Genomic DNA, 26,814 nt, shown 5'->3' with positions numbered 1-26,814 from the left:
TGACTGTGGTGGTGGATACACATACTAAGTATATGATCAAATTGTTCCTTTTAGGTGCCATCATGTTGATTTACCCAGCACTCCTTGGAGGCCAAGATGGCCAAACTTCATCTCATACTTCAGACATATTGTCAGGAGGGACCAGTCACTGGAGAAGGATAACATGTTTGGTAAAGTGGAGGGTCAGAGAAAAAGAGGAAGACCCTCCCAACAAGAAGGACTGGCCAAAAGGCAACATTGATGGACTCAAGCATGGCAACAGTGGTTAAGGTTGGCCCAGGATCGGGCAGTGTTTCGTTCTTCTGTGCATAAGGTCGCTATGAGTCGGTACTATGGACTCGATGGTACCTAACAACAACAACAACAACAACAATACTATTTTCACAATTGCTATTATGCTTGAGCTCAACAATCCAGCTTATTGAGGGTTTTCCTCTTTTTCAGTAACTCTCCACATTACCAAGCATAATGTCCATGTCCTTCTCCAGGGACTGGTCCCTCCTGATAACATGTCTGAAGTATGAGAGGCGAAGTCTCACCATCCACTCTTCTAAAGCGCATTCCAGGTGTACTACTCCAACACAGATTTGTTTGTTCTTCTAGCAGTTCATGGTACTGTCAATATTCTTCTCTAACACCATAACTCAATTACACTAATTTTTCTATGATCTTCCTTATTCATTGTACAACTTTCATATGCGGCAAATGAAAATACCAATGCTTGGGTCAGGCACACCCTAGTCCTCAAACTGTTATCTTTGCTCTTGAACACTTTAAAGGGTCTTGAGCTGCAGATTTGCCTAATGCAATATATTGTTTGATTTCTTGACTGCTGCTTCCCTGAATGTTGATTGTGGATCCAAGTAAATGAAGTTTGTGACATCAATCTTTTTTCCATTTATCATGATGTTATTTATTGGTCAAGTTGTGAGGATTTTTGTTTTCTTTATATTGAGGTTCAATCTATACTGAAGGCTGTGGTTTTTTATTTCATTAGTATTTCAAGTTCTCTTCACTTTCAGTAAGCAAAGTTGTACCATCTGCATATCGCAGTTATTAACAGGTCTTCCTACAATCCTCATGCCATGCTCTTCATATAATCCAGTTTCTCGGATTATTTGCTCAACATACAGACTAAGTATGGTGAAAGAATGCAGCTCCAGTGCACACCTTTCCTGATTTAAAATCATTTAGTCTCTCCTTGTTCTGCTCAAATGACTGCCTCTTAGTTTATGCACAGCTTCTTCATGAACAAAGTTAAGTGTTCTGGAATACCCATTTTTCACAATTTTGTCGATAGTTGTCATGATCCACATAGTTGCAAGTCTTTGCATAGCTAACAAATCACAAGTAAGCATCTTTCTAGTATTCTCTGCTTTTAGCTAAGATCTGATGCCAGCAATAATATTGCTAGTTCCTTGTCCTCTTCTGAATCCAGCTTCAGTTTCTGTCAGTTCCCTGTAAATGTATGGCTGCAGTCATTTTTAAATGATATGCAGCAAAATTTTATTTGCATGTGATATTAATGATATTGTTTTATATGATTTCCACATTCCATTTGATCACCTCTCTTTGTTTGGAATGAGAACAAATATGGATCTGTTCCAACTTATTGATGCCAGGTAGCTATCTTCCAAATTTTTGCTATAGATGAGTAAACGCCTCCAATGCTGCATCAGTTTCTTGAAAGATTTCTATTTGTATTCCATCAATTCTTGCAGCCTTGTTTTTCAGCGACACCTTCAGTGTAGCTTGAAATTCTTCCTTCAGTATCATTGGTTCTTGATCATACAGTACCTCTTCAAATGGATGAACAGCAACCATTTCTCTTTGGTACAATGCCAGTGTATATACCTTCCATCTTCTTTTGATGCTTTCTTGCATCGTTCACTATTTTGCCCATGGCATCCTTCAATATTGATGAAGGAGGCTATATTGCAAATATCAAGGCTTAAATTCTTTCTTCAGTTCTTTTATCTGGAGAAATTATGAGCATGTTCTTCACTTTTGGTTTTCTAACTCCAGGTCTTTGCACATATCATTATAATCCTTGATTTTGTCTTCTCAAGCTGCCCTTTGAAATGTTCTGCTCAGCTCTTTTACTTCATCATGTCTTCTATTCACTTTAGCATCGCTACAATGGAGAGCAAGTCTCAGAGTCGCTTCTGACATCCATTTTGGTCTTTTCTTTCTTTCATGTCTTAGTGACCTTTTTCTTTCTTCCTGTCATCCTTCAACTCTTCTGGTCTACGTCATTAGAGTCTAATGCATTCAATCTGTTCCTAAGACGGTCTCTAATCTTAGGTGGGATATTTTCAAGGTCATTTTTGTGCTCTCATGGACTTGTTTTAATTTTCTTCAGCTTCAGCCTGAACTGGCATATGAGCAATTGATACTGTGTTTCACAATCTGCCCCTGGCCTAGTTTTGGCTGATGATACAGAGCTTTTCCACAGACTCTTTTCAACAATGTGGCAAATTTGATTTTTTTTGTAGTTCATCTGGTAAGGTTCATGTGTTAGTCATGTTTCATGCTGTTTAAAAAAGGAATTTGCAGTGTTAGTCACTGGTCTTGCACAATTCTATCATGCAATCTTTGGCATCATTTCTATCACCAAGGCTATATTTTCCAACTACTGATCCTTATTCTTTGTTTCCAACTTTTGCATCCCAAATCCCCAGTAATTACCAATACATCTTGATTGTATGTTGGATGAATTTCAGACTGAATAAGATGATAAAATAATTCAATCTCATCATTACTGACCTTAGTAGTTGATGCATAAATTTTGAGTAACAGTGGTATTAACTGGTCTTTTTTGTAGGTGTATGGATATTACCCTATCACAAACAGGGCTGTATTTCAAGATTGATCTTGAAATGTTCTTTTTTTCTTTTTTAAGTTTTTATTGTGAGGTTTACATGGAAGAACATCAGTTTCACACTCTTCCTATAGTATTTCGTTTCACTGCAATGATTACAATCCCCTCCAAGCATCATCAAATAACCAAAGGGTACACCACACAGGCCTGCCCACTGGCCTCCAGTACACGGCCCTTCTCCCTTCCTGAGTCCAGTGTCCCCAGCCGCTCCATGTGTCCACGTCATCATCTCTGTCTCCATCCCTGGCATCACTGCTTCTCTGGGTAGGGTCCCACTCTCCGTTCTTCTCACTTGATGGTCCCAGGGACCTCTGCTCCTGGGCTGCAAAATCAATCACTCTCCTCCTTTTGTCAAAAAACATCTACCTCTATATTTTCTACCCTCACAGTCAGTCCTGATGGCAATTATTCACTATTGTACCACAAGAGTCTTATCCCCAATTCCTTTTGCCAGCCCAGTCCCAATAGATGGAAATCATTCAGTGGTAATTCTACCTTCCCCCACCCCATCTGGAACTAGACTCCCTCTTGAAAGCTTGTAAGCCAGTCACTTCTTGCCTTTAGAGGCCCCCCCCCTCCCCATTTGGGGTAGCCAATGTCTAAGTTGCCGATCCCTGTCAGCCCTGTATACTGAGGGGGTGGGAGTGATCCTTGCTGTAAAGATCTGCTCCCCTTTTTGAGCTACCACATCCATAAGTATAGGTAAAGTTCATCAAATCGTAGCAGGTTACTCTTTCCCACCCCGTCTTCTTTCTTCTTCTAGTCAAGTTCTGATCATCCAGCCATCAAAGCCAGGTCAAGTGGGTACTATCTACAAGTATGGGTGTTCTTGTGCATTTGCCCTCACTTCATATCAGCTGGACACTTCACTCTCCACTCTAGTCCTCTGTGGCCATGTCACTGCCTCTGGGCCCAGGAGTCCCCAGGTCTTACCATACTGCTGGCCATTCAGGTCTCCACCCGGGGTTCACAGGGGTCTATGGAATAGGGTCGGGCTTAGCTCGCAGCTTCCTTGATGTTTTGTTCCCCTCTTCCCCTTATTGGTGACCACATGCCTGCTCATGTATTCCCCTTGAGTCTCAGTCTTGGAAGGGGGCTTGCTCTGAGTTGAAATGTTCTTTTTGATGATAAATGTGACACCAATCCTCTTCAATGTGTCATTTCTGGCATAGTAAGCGTTAGGACTGTCAGACTCAAAACAGTGACTAATCAGTCTATTTCAGCTCACTAATGCCTAATATATCAATCTTTATTCCGTTTCATTTTTTACTTTCAATTTTCCCAGATTCATACTTCAAACTTCCATGTTCCGATTATTAATGGATGTTTATAGCTGTTTCTCCTCATTTTACTTTGTGCCCTACCAGAAATAAAGGTCTCAAAAGTTTTATTCCACTGGTATCATCATAGTCAACTCTACTTTGATAAAATTGTAATGAACTAATGGTGTGCAGCTGTGGGTTAATATGCTGGACTGCAAAGTCAGTTTGAATGGCAAGGTCGGTGGTTCAACCTCACTAACCGCTCCTCGGAAACCCTATACAGAGTCGCTGTGGGTAGGAACTGACTCAATGGCACTTAACAATAACAACAAAATATATAAACACAAATCAAAACTGGGGAGATCTGAGTAAGATCAATGGATTGTTATCAATGTCAATGTTTGTTTGTGATACTGTACTATAGTTTTGAAAGCTGCTACTATTGGAAAAAAACTGCAGAAAAGGTGTATGGGAAGCCCTCTAGTTCTTAAAAATGCACATGAACCTACAATGATCTCAAAATTAAAAGTTCAATACAAAAACAAACAAAATCTCTGTTTCCTTTTAGTAGTATGGGGGAAGACAAATATAAAGAGGAAAGAAAATTCTTGGTCCCTTGGAACCCTGAACAGTAAGGAATACTTTGGTATCTACTTCATAACCCAGAATTCCAAGGGAGACATAGTAAGTCTATTCTGTGCAAGTACTTCTACTAGGACTTGGTGAACAACAAAGGCCTAGAGCTGATGACTATCTGGGTTCTAACTCCAAAGTAGAGGGGAAGTTTGTTCATTTCATAAGCAGGAAGCATTTGGAAGGATGTGCTCTCTGACTGTAATATAACAGGTAGTGTGGGTGATGCCAAAAGGTTAATTCAAATCCACCTTTTTCATGGCGGGAGGAGAAGGATCGTGGTAGAAATGACATCTCAAGGATGTCACAGCAGGAGGTAATTGTAAAAGCACCCAGAATTCAATCAAGAATCCCCAGGACACTTGTGTCTCCCTTGGAGCAGCCCAGCAGTCCTCCATTTCATAGAACGTCCTTGATTTAAGACTGAAAACCTGTTACTGTTGAATCAGTTCTGACTGAAAAGTGACCGTCTAAGAGAGAACAGAACTAACCCATGGGGTTTCCAAGGCTTCAAATCTTTACAGTAGCAGCCTGCTGCATCTTCTCCTGTAAAGCAGCTGCTTAGCTCCAACCACCAATCTTCTGGTTTGCAGCCAAGTTCCTAACCAATGTGCCAGCAGGACTCCTTTAAGACTATAGGAGGAAAATCTGCTCTGGTTAGGACAAATAGGATTTATATTGGGATCTTAAAGTTGGACAGCGAATAAGGAAGGCCGTAGAAGAGTTGATGCTTTTGAGTTATGGTGTTGAAGGAGAATATTGAAAGTGCCATGGGCTGCCAAAGAACCAACAGATCTGTGTTGGAAGAAGGCCAGGATGGCCAAACTTCACCTCATACTTCAGACATATTGTCAGGAGGGACCAGTCGCAGGAGAAGGATATCATGTTTGGTACGGTGGAGGGTCAGGGGAAAAGAGGAAGACCCCCAGCGAGATGGATTGGCAAAGTGGCAGCATCAATGGGCTCAAGCATGACAATAGTGAGGTTGGCCCAGCATCGGGCAGTATTTCATTCTGCTGTGCATAAGGTTGCTATGAGTCGGTACCGACACAGTGGCACCTAACAACAACAACAACAACAAATTAGTATGGCAGAAAAAAATATTCCTTCCTCTCAATAATGCTCTGTTTTCCCTTTTTCTTCTCTTGTTTTCTTTGTTTATCGACTTCTTCCTCAATTGCTTCTTCTCCCTTATTTCCTTTATCTCAGTTTCCTAACTCATTATTTCCCTGTTCTTTCCTTTTGCTAAGAGGACCTTCCCTGCATCCTTTTTAAAGCAGTCTGAATAAACTGGACAAGAATTATACAGGACGAGGTACTCATAGAATCATGGATTCCTAAAACATTTAACTTACAAATGTAGGTGAATAACAGAGTCCAACATGTTACATGTGAGAAAATTAAGGTGCAAAGATGAGAAATAATGTGTAGAGATTACAGAGAGGAATTTTGTCTGAGCTGGAACTTGAGCCTGGGATTCACTGGAATAGCTTCTGTAATCATCTCTTCAACACAGAGTCTACTAGTTGGAGAGAGATCCCTGTTGCAGCCAATTAAAACTTGACAGCAATAAAGGAAGAGAAATTATTTATGGTCTGTTGTCTATAAGTGGTACCGGTAGTTATGAACTAGAGTTACAAACCAGCCAGATGGTTTTGTGGTAGGAGTTGGGTAGAAAGAAAACCCCAAGAGGAAAAATTCCTAAGAGGCAACTCTTTTATCTTACAAACTGTTGATTATTTTAAATGTACCAATACTTCTCCACAAACTGTAATGTTTCATACACTATAATGCTCCAGGGAGAGACTGGCCAAATAATGAGACCAAAGCTCTGCACACAAGAATGGAAATGGAGAACAGTCTATTTTAAACCTACCAAAAAACAACAACAAACAAAACCCAACAACAAATATACACACACTTTTTGTTTCAGGAAATACCTAAAAAATGTGTTCATTTTTACAGGGTTCCTCTGTTGGTACCAAAAGTCTTTAGAAATTTTAGAGCATTAGATGCTGACACATGCACCAAAAAAGACGGTACTTCTTTCAGGAAGAGAAACACCATCATCTAAGTGAGAATGCTCCTCCTTAACATAGGGAAGAGCCTCCGTTAAGAAGTGAGATGTGGAAGGAGCTACTGCCAGTGCCAGCTAGAAGCATCTTGGCAATTGATCCTTAGCCCAAACCTTTCCTACTTACATGGAACAGTGGAAAGTGCCAACAGGGTTCTCACGACGGATGTCTTCATACTCCTCATATATCCCCCGCTTTTGCCTGGTATTAACATAGTCCACCAACTCTTGAATTGTCATGGCGTGGGGACCTGGAACATGCACTGAGTCCCAGTCTAAGGCAGGAGGGAGGGAGAACAGGATGATCTCATCGAAGGGGTCTGGGTGGCCGTTCACCTGGGGTAGAAACTGGAAATTCCAACTGGCGAGGTCAATTTTGACGTACCCACCCAGGTTTTCAGGAAGGCACTCCCTGGGTAAGTGCTGGGTGACCTCAGATGTCTTCAATATTTGAATCTAGAAGGCCAGAAAGAACATGTGAATATGGGAGTGGCGAGAGACAGAATCCCCAAGATAGTGAAAATAAAGGAGAACCAAGCTTATTGGATTGGAGAACAGGATGCGATTTTCTTGAAACGCAATGTATGGTTAGTAGACTGACTACATTTCATTTATCTGTGATTGAAGCCTGTGATGGTTAATGTTATGTGTTAACTTGGCTAGACCATGATTCTTTGGCAGAGATTATGTAACCATTCTCCCATTTTGTGATCTGATGTGAATAGCCAATCAAGGAGAGTTTACTTGGAGGCATGGTCTGCATTCAATATGCATGGATGTTCAGCCACAGCAGACTCTTTCTTGATCGTGCATCCAACTTTTCATCCTCTGACCTCTGGTTCTTGGGACAAGTGCCAGCTAACTGGTGCCTGACCTGCAGGATTTGGGATTCATCAGCTCCTGCAAACCCGTGAGCCGGAAGTCTTCTACCTGACACGCAGATTTTAGGTTTGTGAGCCCCTACAATCAGGTGAGACAGGAGAAGCCTGCAGCCAGAAGAGTGACCTACAGATTTCAGACTTGCCAGCCTCCATAACTGCATGTGCCATTCCTTTGAAATAAATCTACGTACAAGTGGGTTTCAAAAAGTTTGTGGAAAAATGCTGCTAAAAGATAATAAACCCCCTCATATATTTCTATATATGTTTCACTAGTGTTGTTTCTCTGTAGAACCCAGCCTAAGACAAAGCCCTAGTCCCAGCCACAGCCCTGACTTCCCTGAATGTGTATCAGATTCACTTGGAATCTGTTATATACCTTCTACAAGGAAAGCACAGTGAACCAAGTCTTTATATTACTAATAAGCTTTCCCTGCACCATCTCATACTGATCTTTCCTTCTGACCACCATAAATGCACAGGTAGTGACAATTTTTGTCAACGCCATACTAATGCAGCCAAGTCTAGGCCTATGTTTTAATCACAGCTCAGTATGGGTGTGTTCTCAAGGTTTCGATGAAAGCAAGACAATACCAGCCACTCAGAAAATAGTTAGATAAGTAACCATAATACCAAAATTTTGCTTCTGCTTTGGCACAGCCAGGTTACACCAAATTGGCCTCATTGGTCCTTCTTGGAATCTCTTTTCTCCATTGTGTAATGGGAATGCTGATCCTCCTAAGAGCTTGTTTCTTTCGCTGTCACCTCTTCCGAAAATGTCCCCCTTTCCTCCTGTGAATCTTCAAGGACTAACTTATAACTCACCTCTTCTGTATAGTCCTCCCAGTAACTTCTTCTATGTTTTCACAAAACTTTGTCCATGTCAATCCCTGGGCTCACTAGAAGGACCATTAGCTCTTCAAGGGGAAGGAATGCCTCACTCAATTGTCAATTCCTGACGCTCAACTCAGTGTCTGGACTAGAAGAGATACTCAATATAGTTTGAGTTTATAGTCGGGGGCTTCAAAACGTTTGTGGAAAAAATCTATTATCTTTTTATTCCATTTTTCCATGAACTTTTTGAAGCCCCCTCATACATGCAAGTGTATTATCTATAATCCAGGTGTGAGAATCTGCCTAAGGAGCCCTCTCAAAGAATTATCTTTACTAGTAAAATATCTCATCACTGTGTCCCTAAGTAGCTTCCATTAGAACTAGACACCTCACTTTCTCCTCTCCCACCTAAGTCACCTCAGCTTTAAAGATCTGCATTATTATTCATATAACTTAATAATCCCCTACCACAAAAATCTATGATAATAACATTTCAAAAGAACAACTTCATTATTTTACCCTATGTGTCAACGTCTTGTACACCCTTTCTTTTTTTTTTTTTAATGTTTTATTGTGAATTATATGATAGTTTACATGCGAGAACCTCAGTTGCATATTCATTCCATCGTATATCATTCCATTGCCATGGTTCCAATCCCCTCCACGCCTTGTCTTCCAAGCAAAGGGCATATCCTATAAGCCCGTGCTCTACCTCCCTCTTCCCCCCTCAGTCTTCGACCCACAGTTCCTTTCCCTCTCTGGGTCCAAACTCCCCAGCAGCTTCATCCCTCCTTGTCATCATCTCTGTTTCCATCTCAGGCATCCCCGGTTCTCTGGGTGGGGTCCCGTTCTTGGCTCTTATCTGTTGGTGGTCCCAGAGACCTCCGCTCCTAGACTGGAGAAATAATCGCTCTCTTCCTTGCTACAAAACTTCTACCCTTGCATTTCCAACACTCACAATCCATCTTGATAACCATTATTCACTACAGTATCGCACGTAACCCATCTGTATTTCATTTCATCAGCTCCACCTAGACAAATTGGATAGTACTCACTGGTGATTCTGCCTTCCTCCATGCCCTCTAGCTCTAGGTTCCCTCTTGAAAGCTTGTAAGCCAGTTACCTCTTGCCTTTGTAGTCCCTCCCTCCCCATTTGGGTATCCAATGTCCAAGTTGCCCCTCTATGTCTACTCTGTGTGGAGGGGGTGGGAATGTTTCTTGCTGTAAGGATTTATCACCTCTTTTGTGTCACTGCATTCGTATGCATAGGTCAAGTTCATCAGCTTGGATCAGTTCAATCTCCCCCCCACCCCCACCTTCTTTCTTCTCCTGGTTGAGCTCTGATCACCCAGTCCCGGTCACGTGAGTGTCATCTACAAGTGTGGGTGTTCTTGTGCACATGGCCTCTCTTCCCATCAGCCGGCAGCTCCATTCTCCACTTGAGTCCTCCGTGGCCACGTCATTGACTCTGGGCCCAGGAGTCCTTGGGTCTCCTCGCACTGCTTGCCAACCAGGTCCCCAACCGGGTCCACAGAAGCCCTCTGAATATTGTGAGGCTTAGCTCGCCGCTTCATTGCTGTCTTTACCCATTTCTCCCCAACGGTGATGCGTATGTACACCCTTTCTTTTAAGGGGTGCAATCAATTTGTGGAGCTCAGTGGCAACATAGGATAAGTACTGGACTGAGGACCACAAGGTTGGTGCTTCGAGCCCACTAGCCACTGCATGGAAGAAAGATGAAGCTTTCTATTTCTGCACAAATTTAAAGCCTCACAAACCCTATATAGGGTTGGTATGAGTCCAAACTGACTCAATGGCAATTAACAACAACAACATCTTTCAGACTTAGAATTCTCAGTGGGATTATGATATATTTTGATCAATACTTTCTGAAGATGGAAAACAATCAGCCGTCTTAGATAAAATTCTAAGAAAAAAGGGAGAAAACAGAGAGGGAGAAACTCTCTCCTCAACCCTGGTTGTCAAAGGGATTGAATGTAATTTCCAGTTGAACAAATTAAAAGGCAAGTTCAACAAACGCAATTACAGTAAAAGTTTTAAAATCTTAAAGGCCTGCATTTTGGAAGTAATAACCATCCCTAGAAGCAAGGATGGCAAGACTTGGTCTCACGAAATTTGTATATGTTATCAGGAGGGACCATTCCCTGAAGAAAGACATTGTGCATGGGACAGTTAGTATGGTCAGCAAAAAAGAGGAAGACCTTCAGTGAGCTGGACTGACATAGTGGCTGCAACAAAAGTCTAACATACAGCAACAACCATGAGGGGGGCACAGGACTGGGCAGTGTTTTGTTCTGTTGTCCCTGGGTTACTAAAAGCCGGAATTGACTCTGTATCACCTAACAACCAGCTGCCAATGGGACACATTACTTCAGTACTGTCGTCATATGGGAGTCCTGGAATGGCAGTGGACCACAGGTCAGTTTCCAGTCGCTAGGTGGAAACCTCATACAGGGTCGCTATGAGTCGGAACCAACTCGACAGCACTAAGCAACAATGACAACAATGACAGTTATGTAAAGGACTCTGATGGACGAGAGTCAAACAAACCACGTCCAGCTTCCAACGTCCAGAAGCCTGTAGTACAGAGAGAGAAGCAGCCTGCTCCAGGCTGACTACTGAGTAAAGCTGAGAATCTGAGCAAATACACTAACAGAAGCAGAAAGAACTCGAGGGGAGAAGGAACATATTTTTGAAGAGAAAAAATTAGCAAAATTTTGAGAGCAGAGCAAAAGATGTATCTTTCTACCTATAAATCTGCTGTGTTAGCTTGCCTTACCCTCTCCCGGACTTTATCCTTGAGTAGAAGGCTGATGATAGAATAGGGCACTCTGAACCATATGGGTGCTCCCACGATCAGCACCTTCTTCAAACGAGCTGGGAAAGCTCCCTGTGGAAAACACACATGGGAATTTAAGGATACCAATTAGTTTAGCTGTTAATAGTACCCTAATAGGACTTGTGACTGCTGAAAGCTCAAATTTTGGATTTTCTACTCTTTTTTCCATTCTTACCCAGCAAGGGGCGTTTACAACTTAATTCAAGTTTTACTTCAGTAGCTAGGGAAAAGCTGATTAAAAACAAATTAAAATTCTAGAAGCTGACTTACTTTTCAAAGCACTGATGTTAGGTTCTTGTTGACCTAAGTTTTATGGATCGAAAACTATTGTGACTTTTCTTATCAGCAGCTAGCCAACAAGAGCACACACACACACATATATATACATACATCCTAGAAAAGTCTGACTTATTAAAACTTTTCCAAAAAAACAATGAGATCTTCACAATGCAGCATGAAGGCGCCCTGGTGGAAACACTGGGGTGCAGTTCCACTCTGTCCTCCAGGATTGCTGTGAGTCTAAATGGCCTCCATGGCAATGCTTTCCTTGTTGTTTGAATTTTCTGAATATAGTATGAGTAATGCTGAACATGAAACATTTCTTCTTCATAACCTACCTTTATTTGAATATCCATGTATGCAGACCCATTTATCTTTCATTTACTCGTCTATGAATTCATTTATTCAATTAATTAATACGATCTAGCACGCACAAGGGCAAATGAGGTGTGAAAGAAATGAAACATCCTAATCTGTGCACGGCATAAGATGAAAAATCATGCATTCTGGTTTACAGTGCTTGCTTTCATTGTATTTTTCAATGTTTCAGTCTTCCCCATGGACAGAGTTACCATGCTATCTTGACATTCTAACTGGGAAAATATCAGCCCCACGGGACCGGCCAAAAAAGAGGAAATACCTTCAATGTCTGCCTGTCTAGCTATGTCATTAAGTGCCGTTGAGTCAGTTCCGACTCATCGTGACCCTATACAGTTTCTGAGGAGTGACTGGTGAGTTTGAACCACCGACCTTGTGGTTCAAACCAACCTTGCAGTCCAGTGCTTATCTTACAGTGCCACACCAGGACTCCTATATATGTATATGTGTGTGTATATACATACTCATATACATATATATACACACATACACATGCACACACTTTTTTTTTTTTAACCACTTTCAAAAGACTGAATCCCAATGTGGCATGCCACTCTCTGGCTATTCTTCAGTTTTACTCGTATTAAAGGTCCACAGATACCCCTTATAGAGAATACATAATATCCAGAACAAGGTCTCCAAAAGTCTCTTCACTTCAATCTGAGAAACAAACTTTCTTCTCTTTTCCACAAAGATTCAACAATTTATTTCAGGACATAAAGAGTCAGATAAAAATCCACTCTGAAGAAGTAACTATATTTCTACTTTTAAAAGAAATTCAAAATGATAAAGAGAAAGTAGAAACTATGACATGTGTATGCTTTGGACTCAAGGCCCAGTCCATGCAAATGACTGTATGACACCCTCATGTACTAATACTGGGACTGCAAACTAGTAAGGCCTTCTGGAGGGTGTCTGGCATTAAAGATCCTGAAAAACAAGCATACTCTTGAGCCAAGTTAATTCTATTTCTGAGACTGTCTTAAGGAATAAGCTTTTTTTTTTTTATTTCCTGTTTTTTTTTTTCAATGTTTTATTGTGAATTATGTGATAGTTTACATGGGAGAACATTAGTTTTACATTCATCCTATCATGTATCGTTTCATTGCCATGGTTACAATCCCCTTCACGCATCATCAAAGAATAACCTTTTTGATAGTTGTAAATAATATCAAAACTGGAAAACATGTGGTTTAAGAAAATGTTTTGTTTTGTTTTGTTTTTTAAGTTTTTCTTGTGAATTGAGAGATAGTTTCCATGGGAGAACATCAGTTTTATACTTATCCTATATCATATTTTATTTCACTGCAATGGTGACAATCCCCTCCATGCATCGTCATCCAACAGTATTTGCTTCTATTCCTTGTGTTTTTGTTTTTGTTTTGTTTTTTTGATGTACACAAAAACACTCAGGAATAAATAAGTTAAACAATCAAAGGGCACATTCTACAAGCCTGACTCCTGGCCACCAGCACACAGCCTTCCTCTTTCCATGAGCCTAGAGTCCTCAGCTGGTCTATCTCTCCATGTCCTCATCTCTACCTCCAGCTCTGGTATCGCTGCTTCTCTGGACACTGTCCCGCATTCCGCTCATGCTCTTCTCCCTTGTTGATCCTATGGTCCTCTGTTCCTGGACTGTAAGATTAACTACTCCCTGCTTTTTGTTACAAAACTTCTACCTTTTCAGTTGTGACCATCGCAACTGGTCATAATAATTATTCACTATTGAATCATAAGAATCTTATCCCCATTTCCTTTCACCAGACCCATTTAGACATGATGAAAACTATTCAGTGGGGATTCTACCTTCCCCCACACACTCTGAAACTAAACTCTCTCTTGAAAACTTGTAAGCCAGTCACTTCATGCCTTTATAGGCCCCCATTTTAGGTAGCCAATGTCTAAGTTGCCCATCCCTATCAACCCTGTGTATAGAGGGGATAGGATTGATCCTTGATGTGAAGACTTCTTCCCTCTCAGTTGGTATTTTGAGCTACTATATCCGTAAGTATAGGTCAAGTCCATCAAATTGTAGCAAATTACACTTATTTCCTTTATCAAAATTTTTTTATCTTTTGAGGACTAAGATGCACCTGACCCAAGCTATGGTATTTTCAATAACCTCATGTGCATGCAAAAGCTGGAAAGTGAATAAGGAAGACTGCAGAAGAATTGATGCTTTTGAGTTATGGTGTGGGAGGAGAATATTGAAAGTTTCATGGGCTGCCAAAAGAACCAACAGATCTATGTTGGAAGAAGTACAGCCAGGGTGCTCCTTGGAGGCCAGGATGGCCAAACTTCGTCTCTCATACTTTGGACATATTGCCAGGAGGGACCAGTCACTGGAAAAGGATATCATGTTTGGTAAGGTGGAGGGTCAGAGAAAAAGAGGAAGACCCCAGCGAGATGGACTGGGAAAGTCGCAGCATAAATGGGCTCAAGTGTGGCAACAATTGTGAGTTTGGCCCAGGACCGGGCAGTGTTTCATTCTGATGTGCATAGGGTCGCTGTAAGTTAGTACCAACTCAATGGCTCCTAACAACAACAGTCAAGTTCTGATCATCAAGCCATCGAAGCTAGGTCAAATGGGTATTATCTGCAAGTCTGGGTGTTCTTGTGAGTCTCCCCTCACTTCATGTCAGCTGGGCGCTTCACTCTCAGCTCTAGCCGCCCTCTGTGGCTATGTCCTTGTCCATGGGCTCAGGAGTCCCAGGTCTCACCATACTTCGGACCAACCAGCCATTCTTCTGTTCTCTGTCTATGGAGTCTATGGAACTCAGCCCATAGCTTCATCATTGCCTTTCCCCCACTTCCACTTACCAGTAGACCAACACGGTCACTAGCAAGCTTACATACCTGCTCGTGTGATCCCTCTGAGTTTCAGTCTTGAAGAGGGGTTTGTCCTGAAGAGACTTGATTGCGTGCCTTGATGGCTTGCTGAAATATGGTATATCTTAAAGTAAACTATTATACCAACTTGATGGCACTTAACAATAACAATATAGCCTTTAAAATGAAGACTTCGAAAAAGTTTTCTAACTCTGGGAAATGCTTACAATATAATTTCAATTAAACTACAGAGGAACAAAATTATAACCTTAATTTCATTTTAAAAAATGAAATCATCATTTACAATAGCCACCAAAAAGATGAAATACTTAGGAATAAACTTTAACGGAGAATATAAAATATTTTTGCAAAAAAACACTAGAAAACACTACTGCAAGAAGTCAAAAGAGAACTACATAAATAGAAGAATACATCGTGGTCATGGATAGGAGGACTTAACGTTGTGAAATGTCAATACCACCCAAAGCAATCTACAGACATAATGCAATCCCAATACAGATTCCAATACCATTTTTTAAAGAGATGGAAAAAACTAATCACCAGCTTCATATGAAAAAGAAAGAAACCCGGAATAAGCAAAGCACTGCTGAAGAAGAACAAGGTAGGAAACCTCACACTTCCTGATCTAAGTAGAGCCACAATAGTCAAAACAGCCGGTACAATGACAGACACGGAGACCAATGGAACAGAATTGAGAACCAGAAGTAAATCCAACCATCTTTGGACAGCTGAGATTTGACACAGGGACCAAAACTCATTAACAAATGGTGCTGGACAACTAGATACACCCATTTGCAGAAAAATGATACAGGATCCATACTTTATACCCTACAAAAACTAACTCAAGATGAATCAAAGTCATAAATGTAAAACCTAAAATTATACAGAACATGGAAGAAAAATAGGGGCTAATCCTGTTGTGGAGCTGTATGTAGACTAAGCACTGTACTGCTAAACACAAAGTCAGCAGTTCAAATCCACCATCCACTCTTCAGAAATCCTAAACAGGGTCGCTATGAGTCACAACCGACTCAATGGCATTTAGCAACAACAATAGCATATATGGAGTCTTGATGTAGCATTTCAGGGTAAGCACTAGACTACTAACCACGAAGTGGATGGTTCAAACCTACCATCAGCTCCTGAGAAACCTTATACAAGGTTGCTATGAGTTGAAACCGACTCAAAGGCACTTAACAATAACGTAGCATAAATGGGACTAGGGTCCAATGTGGCATACCCCTCACTCCAGGAAACGGGCCACAGCTGAAAAAGCAGCTTCCCCTTGCCCATAATATACCACACATTCATGGGAGCCTGGTGTTAAGCCATTGGAAATAACCTATTTGGGGTTGGGGTTTAGTACATTTCAGAGCAGTTCTCTGGAAACAGTGCACTGAAAATCAGCCCTCGACACAATGACTCAGAAAAAGAAGAGTTGATGCATTTAAACTATGGTGTTGGCAAAGAATATTGAAAAGTGCCATGGACTGCTAGAAAGACAAATCTGTGTCGGAAGAAGTATAGCCAGAATGTTCCTTAGAAGCAAGTGTGGTGAGACTTTTATAGTCTCACATATTTTGGACATTTTATCAGGAGGGATCGGTGTCCTGGTGTGGCGCTGTGGGTTACTGCACCAGACTGCAAAGGCATTTGAACTGCAAGGTCGGCGGTTCAAGCTCACCAGCTGCTCCTCGGAAACCCTATATAGGGTCATTATGGGTCGGAACCGACTCGACAGCACTTGACAATATTATCAGGAGGGATCAGTACATGGAAAAGGACACATTGCTTGGTAGAGTCAGTGAATGGATGGATCAACAATGGGCTCAAGCTAACAACTGTGAGGATGGTGAAGGACTGGGCAGCGTTTTGTTCTGTTGTACACAGGGTTGCTATGAATTGGAACCAACTCAACAACACCTAACAATAACATGGCATAAATCGTCTACCAAGCATAATTAAAAATTCACACACAGCAGTAAATAAACTAGATGACTGTTGTTGGCTGTTGCTGTTAAGTGCCGTTGAGTTGATTCCAACTCCCAGAGACTCTGTATAGGGTTTCTGAGGAGGGGCTGGTGAATTTAAACTGCCAATCTTGGGGTTCAAACCTATCTTGTGGTCTAGTGTATTATTCCACAGCACCACTGTGACCTTCTAAAGATAAAACACTCAAAAGATTTCTCCAAAGGAGGAAAAAGAGAACCTATATAGACTGGGAATCTTTGTTGGCAATGATATATGAGGGTAAGCTAAAGAGCAATGCTATTGGGTTCCAGTTTATACACGCATAAACTTGTTCCAAACAAAGCACGTTTACACATGTCTCTGCCGTCAGTGGATAGGTGCAGACAAGTTGTCTCAGTAATACACCCATCTTAGTCTTATTAGAGTGCCTTCTAAAAAAGGGTGCAATCAAAGAGTCGCTTCCAAGGGACTCTGCCAGGCCAGTTCAATTCAAGGCAGAGAGGTCAGAGCTCAGAAGGTCATGGTGACTGTTTTTTGGGATTCTCAAACAACAATCTTGATAGATTTTCTCAAAGGATGCAGGACGACCACAGGGACTTGTTATGAAGAAATTTTAAGAAAACTGAAAAGTGCACTTGTGAGAAAAGGGCCAGGGAAGTTATGCTGTGAATTTTTTTCTATCACAATGTACCTGCTCTTTCTTTGAGGGGAGTAAGGTTTGTCCTACCAGAATCTCCTTGGGAAATCTTACCCCAGCCACCTACCTTAGAGCCCTGATCTTGTCCCTTCAGACTCCTTTTTGTTCCCAAAACCCAAACAGTATTTTAAAAGAATACAATTTGAATCCCTTAAGGATGTCAAAACTGCTGTTTTGATGGAGTATAAATCAAAGAGCACAGAATTCTTTGGGGAAGAATTTGAGATACGGAAACCTTGCCTTCAGAAGTGTATAGATTCAGATGGTAGATATTTTGAGAAATAAAAGTTTCATATTTTGCTATTTTAATTAAATGAAGGTATCTATTTCTATGATTTTTAGCAATCTCTGATTTACCCTCTTATCTGACAAGGAACTAATCTCTAAAATTCATTAAAAACTTCTTCAACATTTTAACCATAAAAGACAAATAATCCAGTTTAAAAATGGGCCAAGGACATGAGTAGATACTTCACCAAAGAAGATATTTAGGTAGACAACAAATGCATAAAAAGATGCTAACATTAGTCTTTGTTGTTGTTAAGTGCCATCAGGTTGGTTCTGAATCCTAGTGAGCCTGTACAGGGTTTCCAAGAACCGGCTGGTGGATTTAAACCACCAACCTTGTGGTTAGCAGTGCAGTGCTTATCCCTTAGCGTCACACCAGGATTCCCATACACTGTCAGTGGAATTGCAAAACGGTACAACCACTGTGGAAAACAGAACAGTGCTTTCTTTAAAAGTTAGAAATAGAGATACTAGCAATCCCACTTGGAGGCCTGATGTGGTACTGGAGGAAAGATAAGCACTGGACCACAAGGTCAGTAGCAATTCAAACTCACCAGTCACTCCTATACAGGGTGGCTGTGAGTCAGAATCGACTCCACAGCACTTAACAAGAATAAGCAATCCTACCACCAGAAATATATCCACGACAGAAATAGACAGATGCATACACAAGAGCTAAAAGATGGAAAACAACGTAAGTAACCATCAACAGATGGATGTATAAACAAACTATGATACATATACACAATGTTCAAGAATAACAATGAATTCATGAAATATCTCAATACACTGAGTGAAATAAGTCAATTACACAAGGACAAATCCTACATGAAACCACTGTTATAAAAAAATCAAGAAAAAGTTTACACACCAAAAGCAGCATCCTTCGATGGTTTCCAGGGATGGGAGTGGGAGAAAGGGAACAAATTACTAAAACAGACAACTGTTGTTAAGTGCCATCAAGTTGGTTCCGACGCATAGTGACCCTGTATAGGGTTTCCAAGAAGTGGCTGGTATGTTTGAACTACCAACCTGTGGTTTGCAGTCCAATGCTGATCCTATAGCATCATACCAGGAATAAAAAAAAAATAGGTAGTAGACATGTATTAACTTGGGTGAAGGGAAAGGTAATATACAATAAAGAGGTAGTCAGTACAATAGGACCAAGACAAAGGAAGATGCTGGGTGGTACACGAGAGTTAAAAGCAACAATGGTAAATATTACAATGGTAAATATCTACAATCCTGTAATGGTGTTAATAATAAACTATTTTGGAAAAGGATATATAAGTAGATTTATACACTAAACAGATGTGTTATGGTGTATGGAAGCACACACATAGTATGTATAAGTGTGGCAGAGGGTATTTCTGACATATGTATTTGTATGTGATGCAAATGTATCCATGCTTATAGAAGAGCATATAGGAGACAAAGTTACAGACTTCTTAGCCATAACTGAACACCTTAAGAGATTGAGTCACTGAGCTTGAGGGTTCCCCCATAGTCTTCAGGGACACATCCAGGCCAAATGTCATAACGTAGTCTATTAAGACAATGGACTCACAGAGGCACCCTACTTTAGTGAACAGTGACTGAGGTCTTGAAAAACTTGTGGGCAGCCATCTAAGATACAACTATTGGTCTCTTCCCACCTAGAGCAAAGAAGAGTTAAGAAAATCAAAGACTCATGGAAACAATTTGTCCAAAGAACTAATGGACCACACAAACTATGGTCTCCACCAAACCAGAAGAGTTAGATAGTGCTAGGCGACCACTACCAACCACTCTAACAGGGATCACAACAGAAGGTCCAGACAGAGTAGGAAAAAAATGAAAACAAAATTCAAAATAAGAAAATAGACCAGTTCTTGGATAATTCAAGGAAACAGATATACTCATACTTGTTGGTGACTGTAATTTTGTCCCACTTTTATGTAGGATAACCTGGTGATGTATACAAGTGACACAGACTTACTCAGACTCTTTAGCTAAATAATCCCAGTCTCAGAAATATTTTCATAAAATAAATTGAAAGGAAATGCAAAAACAATTAACAGTATGAAACCTGAAAAAAACCCAACAGAATAATCTGGAAGGTGGTTAATGAAATTCTCTATGGTATAGTAATGAGGAGCCCTGGCGGTGCTGGTGCTGTAGGATAAGTCCTGAACTACATACAAACTGTAATGTTGGTAGTTCACCCCACCAGTTGCTTAGAGCGAAAAAGATGAGGCTTTCTGTTCCTGTAAACCCTACACAGGGTTGCTGTGAGTCAGAACTGACTTGAGGGCAGTGGGTTTATTACTGACTGGTGTAGCAACCGATTAAGCACTCAATTGGTAACTAAGTCTGACAGTTTGAACTCATCCAATGGGAAATGGCTAGCCATCTGCTTCCTAAAATACTACAGCCTATGAGACAGTTCTATTCTGTCACATGGTGCCAGTATGAGTCAGATACGACTAGACATACAATATCATGGTACATTAACTTATCAGAATATTGTGATTTTGTTAAAATGACAAATAGAAAATCTAAAGTTGGGGAAAAGAAGGAGTATTCAAAATGTAAAACTAGAAAGGAAAATATTGCCCGGATAGGGAGAAAAAAGTCAGATTCCTAAATCTTATACCATATTCAAAAATCAATTCCAAATGGTTCAAGATCTTAAATGACAAAAACAAAAATTTTAACTCTTAAAAGAAAACAATAGTAAGTTTTTTTCTGACTTTGGAGTAGGAAAGGACTTAAGACACAAAAAAGAAAATATAGATATATTTTAGCATATTAAATTTAAGAACTTCTGACTTTTGACTCAGAAGAGGCCTAGGTACAACTTTCTTCAGTCGTCCAGCACCTGGGTTCATCTAACACCAGCTACCTCTACCATGCTGTTCAAGTGTGACCCCAAGGAGATCACAACTGCATACCTGAAGTGCATCAGTGGGAACTCTGCTCTGTTCCCCAAGATTGGCCCTCAGGGTTTGTCTCCAAACAAAGTTAGGTGATGGCAATGCCAAGACAATCAGTGTCTAGAAAGAGTTAAGGATGAATGTGAAAGTGGTTATTCAGTACAGGCAGCTTCACAATGAGATGGTGTCCTCTAGGAAGCACCGAGAGACAGAAAGAAACAGAAAAATCTCACTTCTGATGAGCCTGTCAGCACTGCCCATCAAATGTGGCATCAATCCTTAGCCAGCGAACTCTGTGGGACTGCTAAAGAGATCCTGGGGCCTGTCCAGTCTGTGGGCTGCAATGCTGATGGCCGCCACCCTCATGGCATCATTTGTTGTTGTCAAGTGCCGTTGAGTCGATTCCGACCCATAGCGACCCTGTATAGGGTTTCCAAGGAGCAGCTAGTGAGCTTGAACCATTGACCTTGCAGTTCAAACGGCTTTGCAGTCTGACGCATTAACCTACAGCACCACACCAGAACATGACATTAACAGTCGTGCTGTGAAATGTCCAACTAGCTAGGGACTAGAAAAGAAAATATTCAATAAAGGATCATTTCATAACTAGGGGAAAAAATGAACTTCTGTTAGTCAAAAGAATTTTATATTACAAAAAGACAACCTATAAACTGGAAGACTGTTGCTGTTGCTGTCAAGTTGGTTCCGACTCAGTGACCCTTATAGACTTTCTGAGGAGTGGCTGGTGGAGCTGAACTGCTGACCTTGTGATTAGCAACTCAGTACTTATCTACAGTGTCACACCAGGACTCAGGAGACAGTATAGTAATATCAATATTGTATGTAGTTAGTTATTTAATGTCTGTCTCTTCTAGCTATAGTCTGTAACTCCCACCAAACAATATTTTTGCCCTGCTGGGTCTGGGTAAGAGAAGGTGGGAGAAGATAGTGCTAGGATGACAGGATTCAGCTGTGGATGTTATCAGCGTTCATTGTCATTTAAACACTTGAAACTCTAGCATGGGTATAAAATGAACCATCTCAGAAACAGGAGTGGGGATCTCACTACCATCAAAGAAGAGCCAGGAAAGGACCGTGTCTTTTGGACCCCGAGACCCCTGCGCATTGACCTCCTCGACCTAGTGACAACAGAGGAGTGGCAGAGGAGGAGCAGCAGCAGAAGCAAGAACCAGAGCACTAGACAGAGCAGTGGGCTTCCCAGTCCATGGAGCAAGTAAAGCTTAGTGACCTTGGGCAGGAAGCTTGCTTGTAGAGTGGGGTGCATCGAGGCACTTAAGTGGGGAAACTAGGTTTGCTGACCCATGGGAGCTAGAGCCAAGTACCTGCAGGCTATGGCTTACGGTGGAGTGGCGTGTCCTGTGGGCATTTATCAGCAGCGACTGGAATAACTATGCCTTGAGCATTTTTTGATCCTGCACTGTAACCTGTTAACTTCACCAATAAACCCTAAATTCTGAGTATGGTGCCCTGAATTGTATGTGGCCACTGCAATGAATTATCAAGGAGTAGAAAGGGTTGTGTATACGAGGTATGGTAGGTGTTTCATATTTTGCAAATATCTATATAGATATAGGAATCCTGGTGTGGCACTGGAGAATAAGCATAGGACTGCTAACCTCAAGGTTGTTGGTTCAAACCCACAGTTGCTGCTCAGAAACCCTATACTGGGTCACTATAAGTCAGAACCGACTCAATGGCATGTAACAACAACAACAGAGATATGGATACCTAATAAGTAATTAGTATCAATAACAGAGTCCTGATGTGGTGCTGTAGGATAAATACTGGACTGCAAGGTTGTTTTGAACTACAAGGTTGGCAGTTCAAACTCACCAGCTACTCCTCAAAAACCCTATACCAGGTCACTATGAGTTGGAACCGACTTGATAGCACTTAACAACAACAAAAATTGTTATACGAGGGGGTTTCAAAAAAGTTCATGGAAAACATTTTATTATCTTTTTATTGTACTTTTCCACTAACTTTCTGAAGCTCCCTCATATATGGCCCAAAACCCTATGTGGTGGTGCTAAGTGCAGTTGAGTTGGTTCCAACACACAGTGACCTTTTATAGGGTTTCCAAGGAGCAGCTGGTGGGTTTGAACAGTTGATCTCATGTTAAGTTTAGCAGTTCAATGCTTACGCTATAGCACCACACCAGGACGCCTATGTAGAGAGTCTTAATTTAATTAATAGAAGAAATACAAACTCTATCAGACACCATTTTATACCCATTATGATGTTGTTGCTGTTAAGTGCCATCGAGTCAGTTCTGACCCATAGCAACCCTGTATAGGGTTTCTGAGGAGTGGCTGATGAGCATGAACAGCCAACCTTATGGTTCAAAGTGACCTTGCAGTCCAGCGCATTAACCCACAGCGCCATACTAGGACTCCTCTTAGAAAGGAGAGTGCCCAAATACTCCCTCTTCCCTGGCACACCACTTCTCCCATTCACATCTTTCATTAATGTGGTACATTTGTTATAGTCGATAAACCAACACTAATACGTTGTTGTTAACTACAGTCCACAGTTTACGTTCGGGTTCATTCTTTGTACTATATACTCTACTTCACTTTCCAGATTAGTTCCTGTTCTGAAGAAGCTGGTATTTGTCATCAATTACAAGTGACCTTGAAATTGAACATAATGTCTGGAGTTTACACAATTCCTAAAGCTCCTTCCCTAAGAATTGGGGAAAAACAAACAAAACCCACCAAAAGCATCTTAAACACTGAAGGAAAGTTGAGAAGACCTTCCCATAGCCTTACCTTCAGCAGGTTTAGGACTTTCTTGCCAAGATCCAGCTCAAAGTTGGCATAGTTAGAACCAGCCATGTCATAGATAAATACCAGTCCATTCCTCTGAGTTTCAAAGCTGCAAGCCAATCATTGAACAAAAACATTTATAATAAGATGGATGAGGCAGGTTGAAAACCTGGGGCAATGATACATAGGGAACATATCTGATACCAAAATAACTACCTCCTTGAACACTGATTTTACAAAAAAGATGTATCTGCTGTTACTTATTGATTTATTCAGACTTACCAAGTACTAAACTTCTAGACTGAGAACACTTCAGAGCAACTAGTGGTTGGTGGCGGTGTGCCGCGGAGTCAGTTCCGACTCACAGAGAGCTTGTATAGGGTTTCCAAGGCTGTAAATCTTTACGGGAGCAGAAAGCCTCACCTTTCAACCATGGAACCAGATAATCAAATTCTAAACAATTTCCCCCACTCTTCTAAAATTGCCTACCCCAATTCTTTATTTTCCACAGCTCAACTCAAAGGTTTCCTCTTCCATAAAGGTCTCCCTGGTAACAATCTAGTGTACTGCATCTTCATCCTCTTGTTGTTATTAAGTGACACCAAGTCGATTCCGACCCACAGCGACCCTGTATAGGGTTTCCAAGGAGCAGCTGGTGAGCTTGAACCACCGACCTTGCAGTTCAAATGACTTTGCGGTCTGACAAAGTAGTCCACAGCACCACACCAGGACTCCTTCATCCCCTTAAAGTTCCATAAATCTTCCTACAGATTTTTCTTGTGACCTTAACAGATTGCAACTTGGTGTAACCATTTGATTGATTGTCCTCCAGAGGTCAGAAACCTGTTTTGTGCAATTAATTACCCTCAAAACTCCCTAGCATAGTCCTTGCAAACAAGCACATAGATAGTTAGTGAACTATTCAGTGGTCTGGAAGCCTATCACTAAGATAATATTTTATACCTGTGGAAAACTGTCTTGAAAAGACCTTCCTCTAGCTCACTATTGGTGAATTCTCTCTCAGAACTTCAATGGAGGAAGAAACAACCCCACCAATGAGCTCTGGAAAACATCCCAAAATATAAGATTAAGAGGTGGTAAACTTATCCCCAGATTGAATTGAGGAATTGAGGAGCATGTGAAAATAGAGTGTTTCTCCTCAGTCCTATTACAAGCCAGATCCCTACTTGCTTCCAAGCTGAAGGTACCATGGTCACTAGGCGTACTTTATTTTATTGTACTACTCACAACTGACAACAGGAATCATCACATCTACTTACAATAAGAAAACTGTTTGACACAAAATACATTCCTAAAATCCAGGACCTCTATTTACTTTGTATTCTAATTGTTTGGCATTACTTCCTAGAAGTCTTATACCTCCTTCCCTTTAACACCATCCAAGACAGAGGCACCCACCCATGATGCTGCATTTCAGAAATTTCTAATACAAGTTTCTCCAATAGACTTATTTTCAAATGGTCCCTAATGACTTACAGTTAATGCTAAATTTTCTCTCCTTTTCTACACTTCCAAAGAAAGTATGATTCACAGAGATCAAACATGCTGTCAAACATATAGCACAATTACTGGGTAGATATCCAGGTCTAGACACATTCCATTTCTCCACTAGCTCATCAAGAACCAAATTCAAAGAATTCTACATTTTTTCTTTGGAATGCCCGTCTATGGCAAGTTAGTGCCACAGGAAAGAGAATTAATGAAAAGAAACTTTGGTGCATAATGATCCAGATTCAAAATTTACAAACATGAAACTGTACATTCAGTGAAAGTATATGAAATAGATACAAATACAACAAGATTTTCACCTTTCTGGGTACAGAATATGGGTTTGTAATGATCGCTGATCAATCATGTACTGCATTTGATTCTCAACTGAACTAGATTCTCTGGAAAACACCATGACATTTAAAACACAGTCCTTGACCTCATGTTCAAAGTAAATCAAGAGTAGGGTGATGGTGGTGCTGGTGGTGGCTGTCGAGTCAGTTCCAACTCATAGTGACCCTGTGTAGGGTTTCTGAGATTAAATCTTTATGGGCGCAGAAAGCTTCATGTCAGAGTGGCCCAGAGTTAGAGATTCAAACTAATGATCTTGGGGTTAGCAGTCCAGCTCATAATCCACTACACTACCAGGGTAGGGCTCACCAATGACACAAGGTTGGTTATAAATCACTGATGGGTACACAAAGGATTATGATACTGTATCTATGCATGAGAAAATTTCCATTATACATTAAAAAATAGGTCTCTGTCCTCAAGGAGCTTACAATCTACTGGTATCAAAAAACCAAAACTGTATCATAAGGTCATATATAATTATGACAGGTATTGTCAATAACTACTTTTGGGTTGAAGTAAGAGTTTTCATTCATGACGGGTAGAGTGAAAGAGGGTATTGGGGAGCTAAAGGGCTAGCTGAATTTAGTGAAGAGGAAGGGAAAACAAAAACCATTCTGGCTCAAGATAACACAAGAAAACAAGAACTTCTACTTTCTGGGGAACCAGTGAGACTTTTTTGCTTGAAGAAGGGTTCACACTTACTTAGCTTCTGTGCACTCTCGATAATGAGGAGTCACTGAGGGCTTTTAAGAAAGGGACAGACAACACGAAAGCAAAGTTTTAACTGTGTTTAACTGTGTGATCTTCCTGTGCAATCCAGTATTCACACCAGAGATGAAAGCTGGACACCAATGACTTTCCTCTTCCTGTCGTGCCCACATGAGAACTCTGACTCTCTCAGCACCCCAACGAGGAAGACCAATACCAGATTTTCTGGGAAAGAAATCTTTCATTTATTACCCCAAGCTAAAGAAGCATTCAAGGGAACCCATGTTCTGAAAATTATGCTTGGAAACCTGTTAAGAGAGAGGAATAGCTGAGAAAAACCACACCTCTGCTTGGGGAGAACAAGGCCACTGAGACCAATAGTTCTCATCCTTTAGCAACTTCTCTTTTACAGTGAAGTGTGTGGTTTGGATGTTCTCCCATGGAGCATCAACAGTAGAAGCTAAGTACTATGAAAGTACATAACACGGCAGAAACCAGTGAACTGGACAGCCAGCCTCACCTTGAACAGTCCCTCAGCTTTTTCCATCTTCTAAGTGTACATTATGACTGGTTGTACACAGTGGTTTCTCTCTTATTACCCAAACAAATTAGACAATGATATGAAGAGCAGCAACAAACTGCAAATGAAAAGCA

At 41.0% G+C, this 26,814-nt stretch overlaps 1 protein-coding gene across 1 annotated transcript in view; it reads right to left on the bottom strand.

The window, feature by feature from the left end:
• PTPN9 (protein tyrosine phosphatase, non-receptor type 9) overlaps positions 1–26,814 on the bottom strand; it is a 119,655-nt gene that overhangs the window by 36,460 nt on the left and 56,381 nt on the right. The window contains exons 5-7 of the mRNA XM_006866468.1: positions 23,593–23,698; positions 11,363–11,473; positions 6,978–7,306 (exon numbers count right to left, since the gene is read on the bottom strand). Coding sequence (XP_006866530.1) covers positions 6,978–7,306; positions 11,363–11,473; positions 23,593–23,698 — 546 coding nt within the window. The remainder of the gene's footprint in view (positions 1–6,977; positions 7,307–11,362; positions 11,474–23,592; positions 23,699–26,814) is intronic.

The sequence above is a fragment of the Chrysochloris asiatica genome, unplaced genomic scaffold, assembly GCF_000296735.1.
Source record: "Chrysochloris asiatica unplaced genomic scaffold, ChrAsi1.0 scaffold00092, whole genome shotgun sequence".
Classification (NCBI taxonomy): domain Eukaryota; kingdom Metazoa; phylum Chordata; class Mammalia; order Afrosoricida; family Chrysochloridae; genus Chrysochloris; species Chrysochloris asiatica.
The sequence above is the reverse complement of the archived record's forward strand: the minus strand, read 5'-3'. Positions and strand labels throughout refer to the sequence as shown.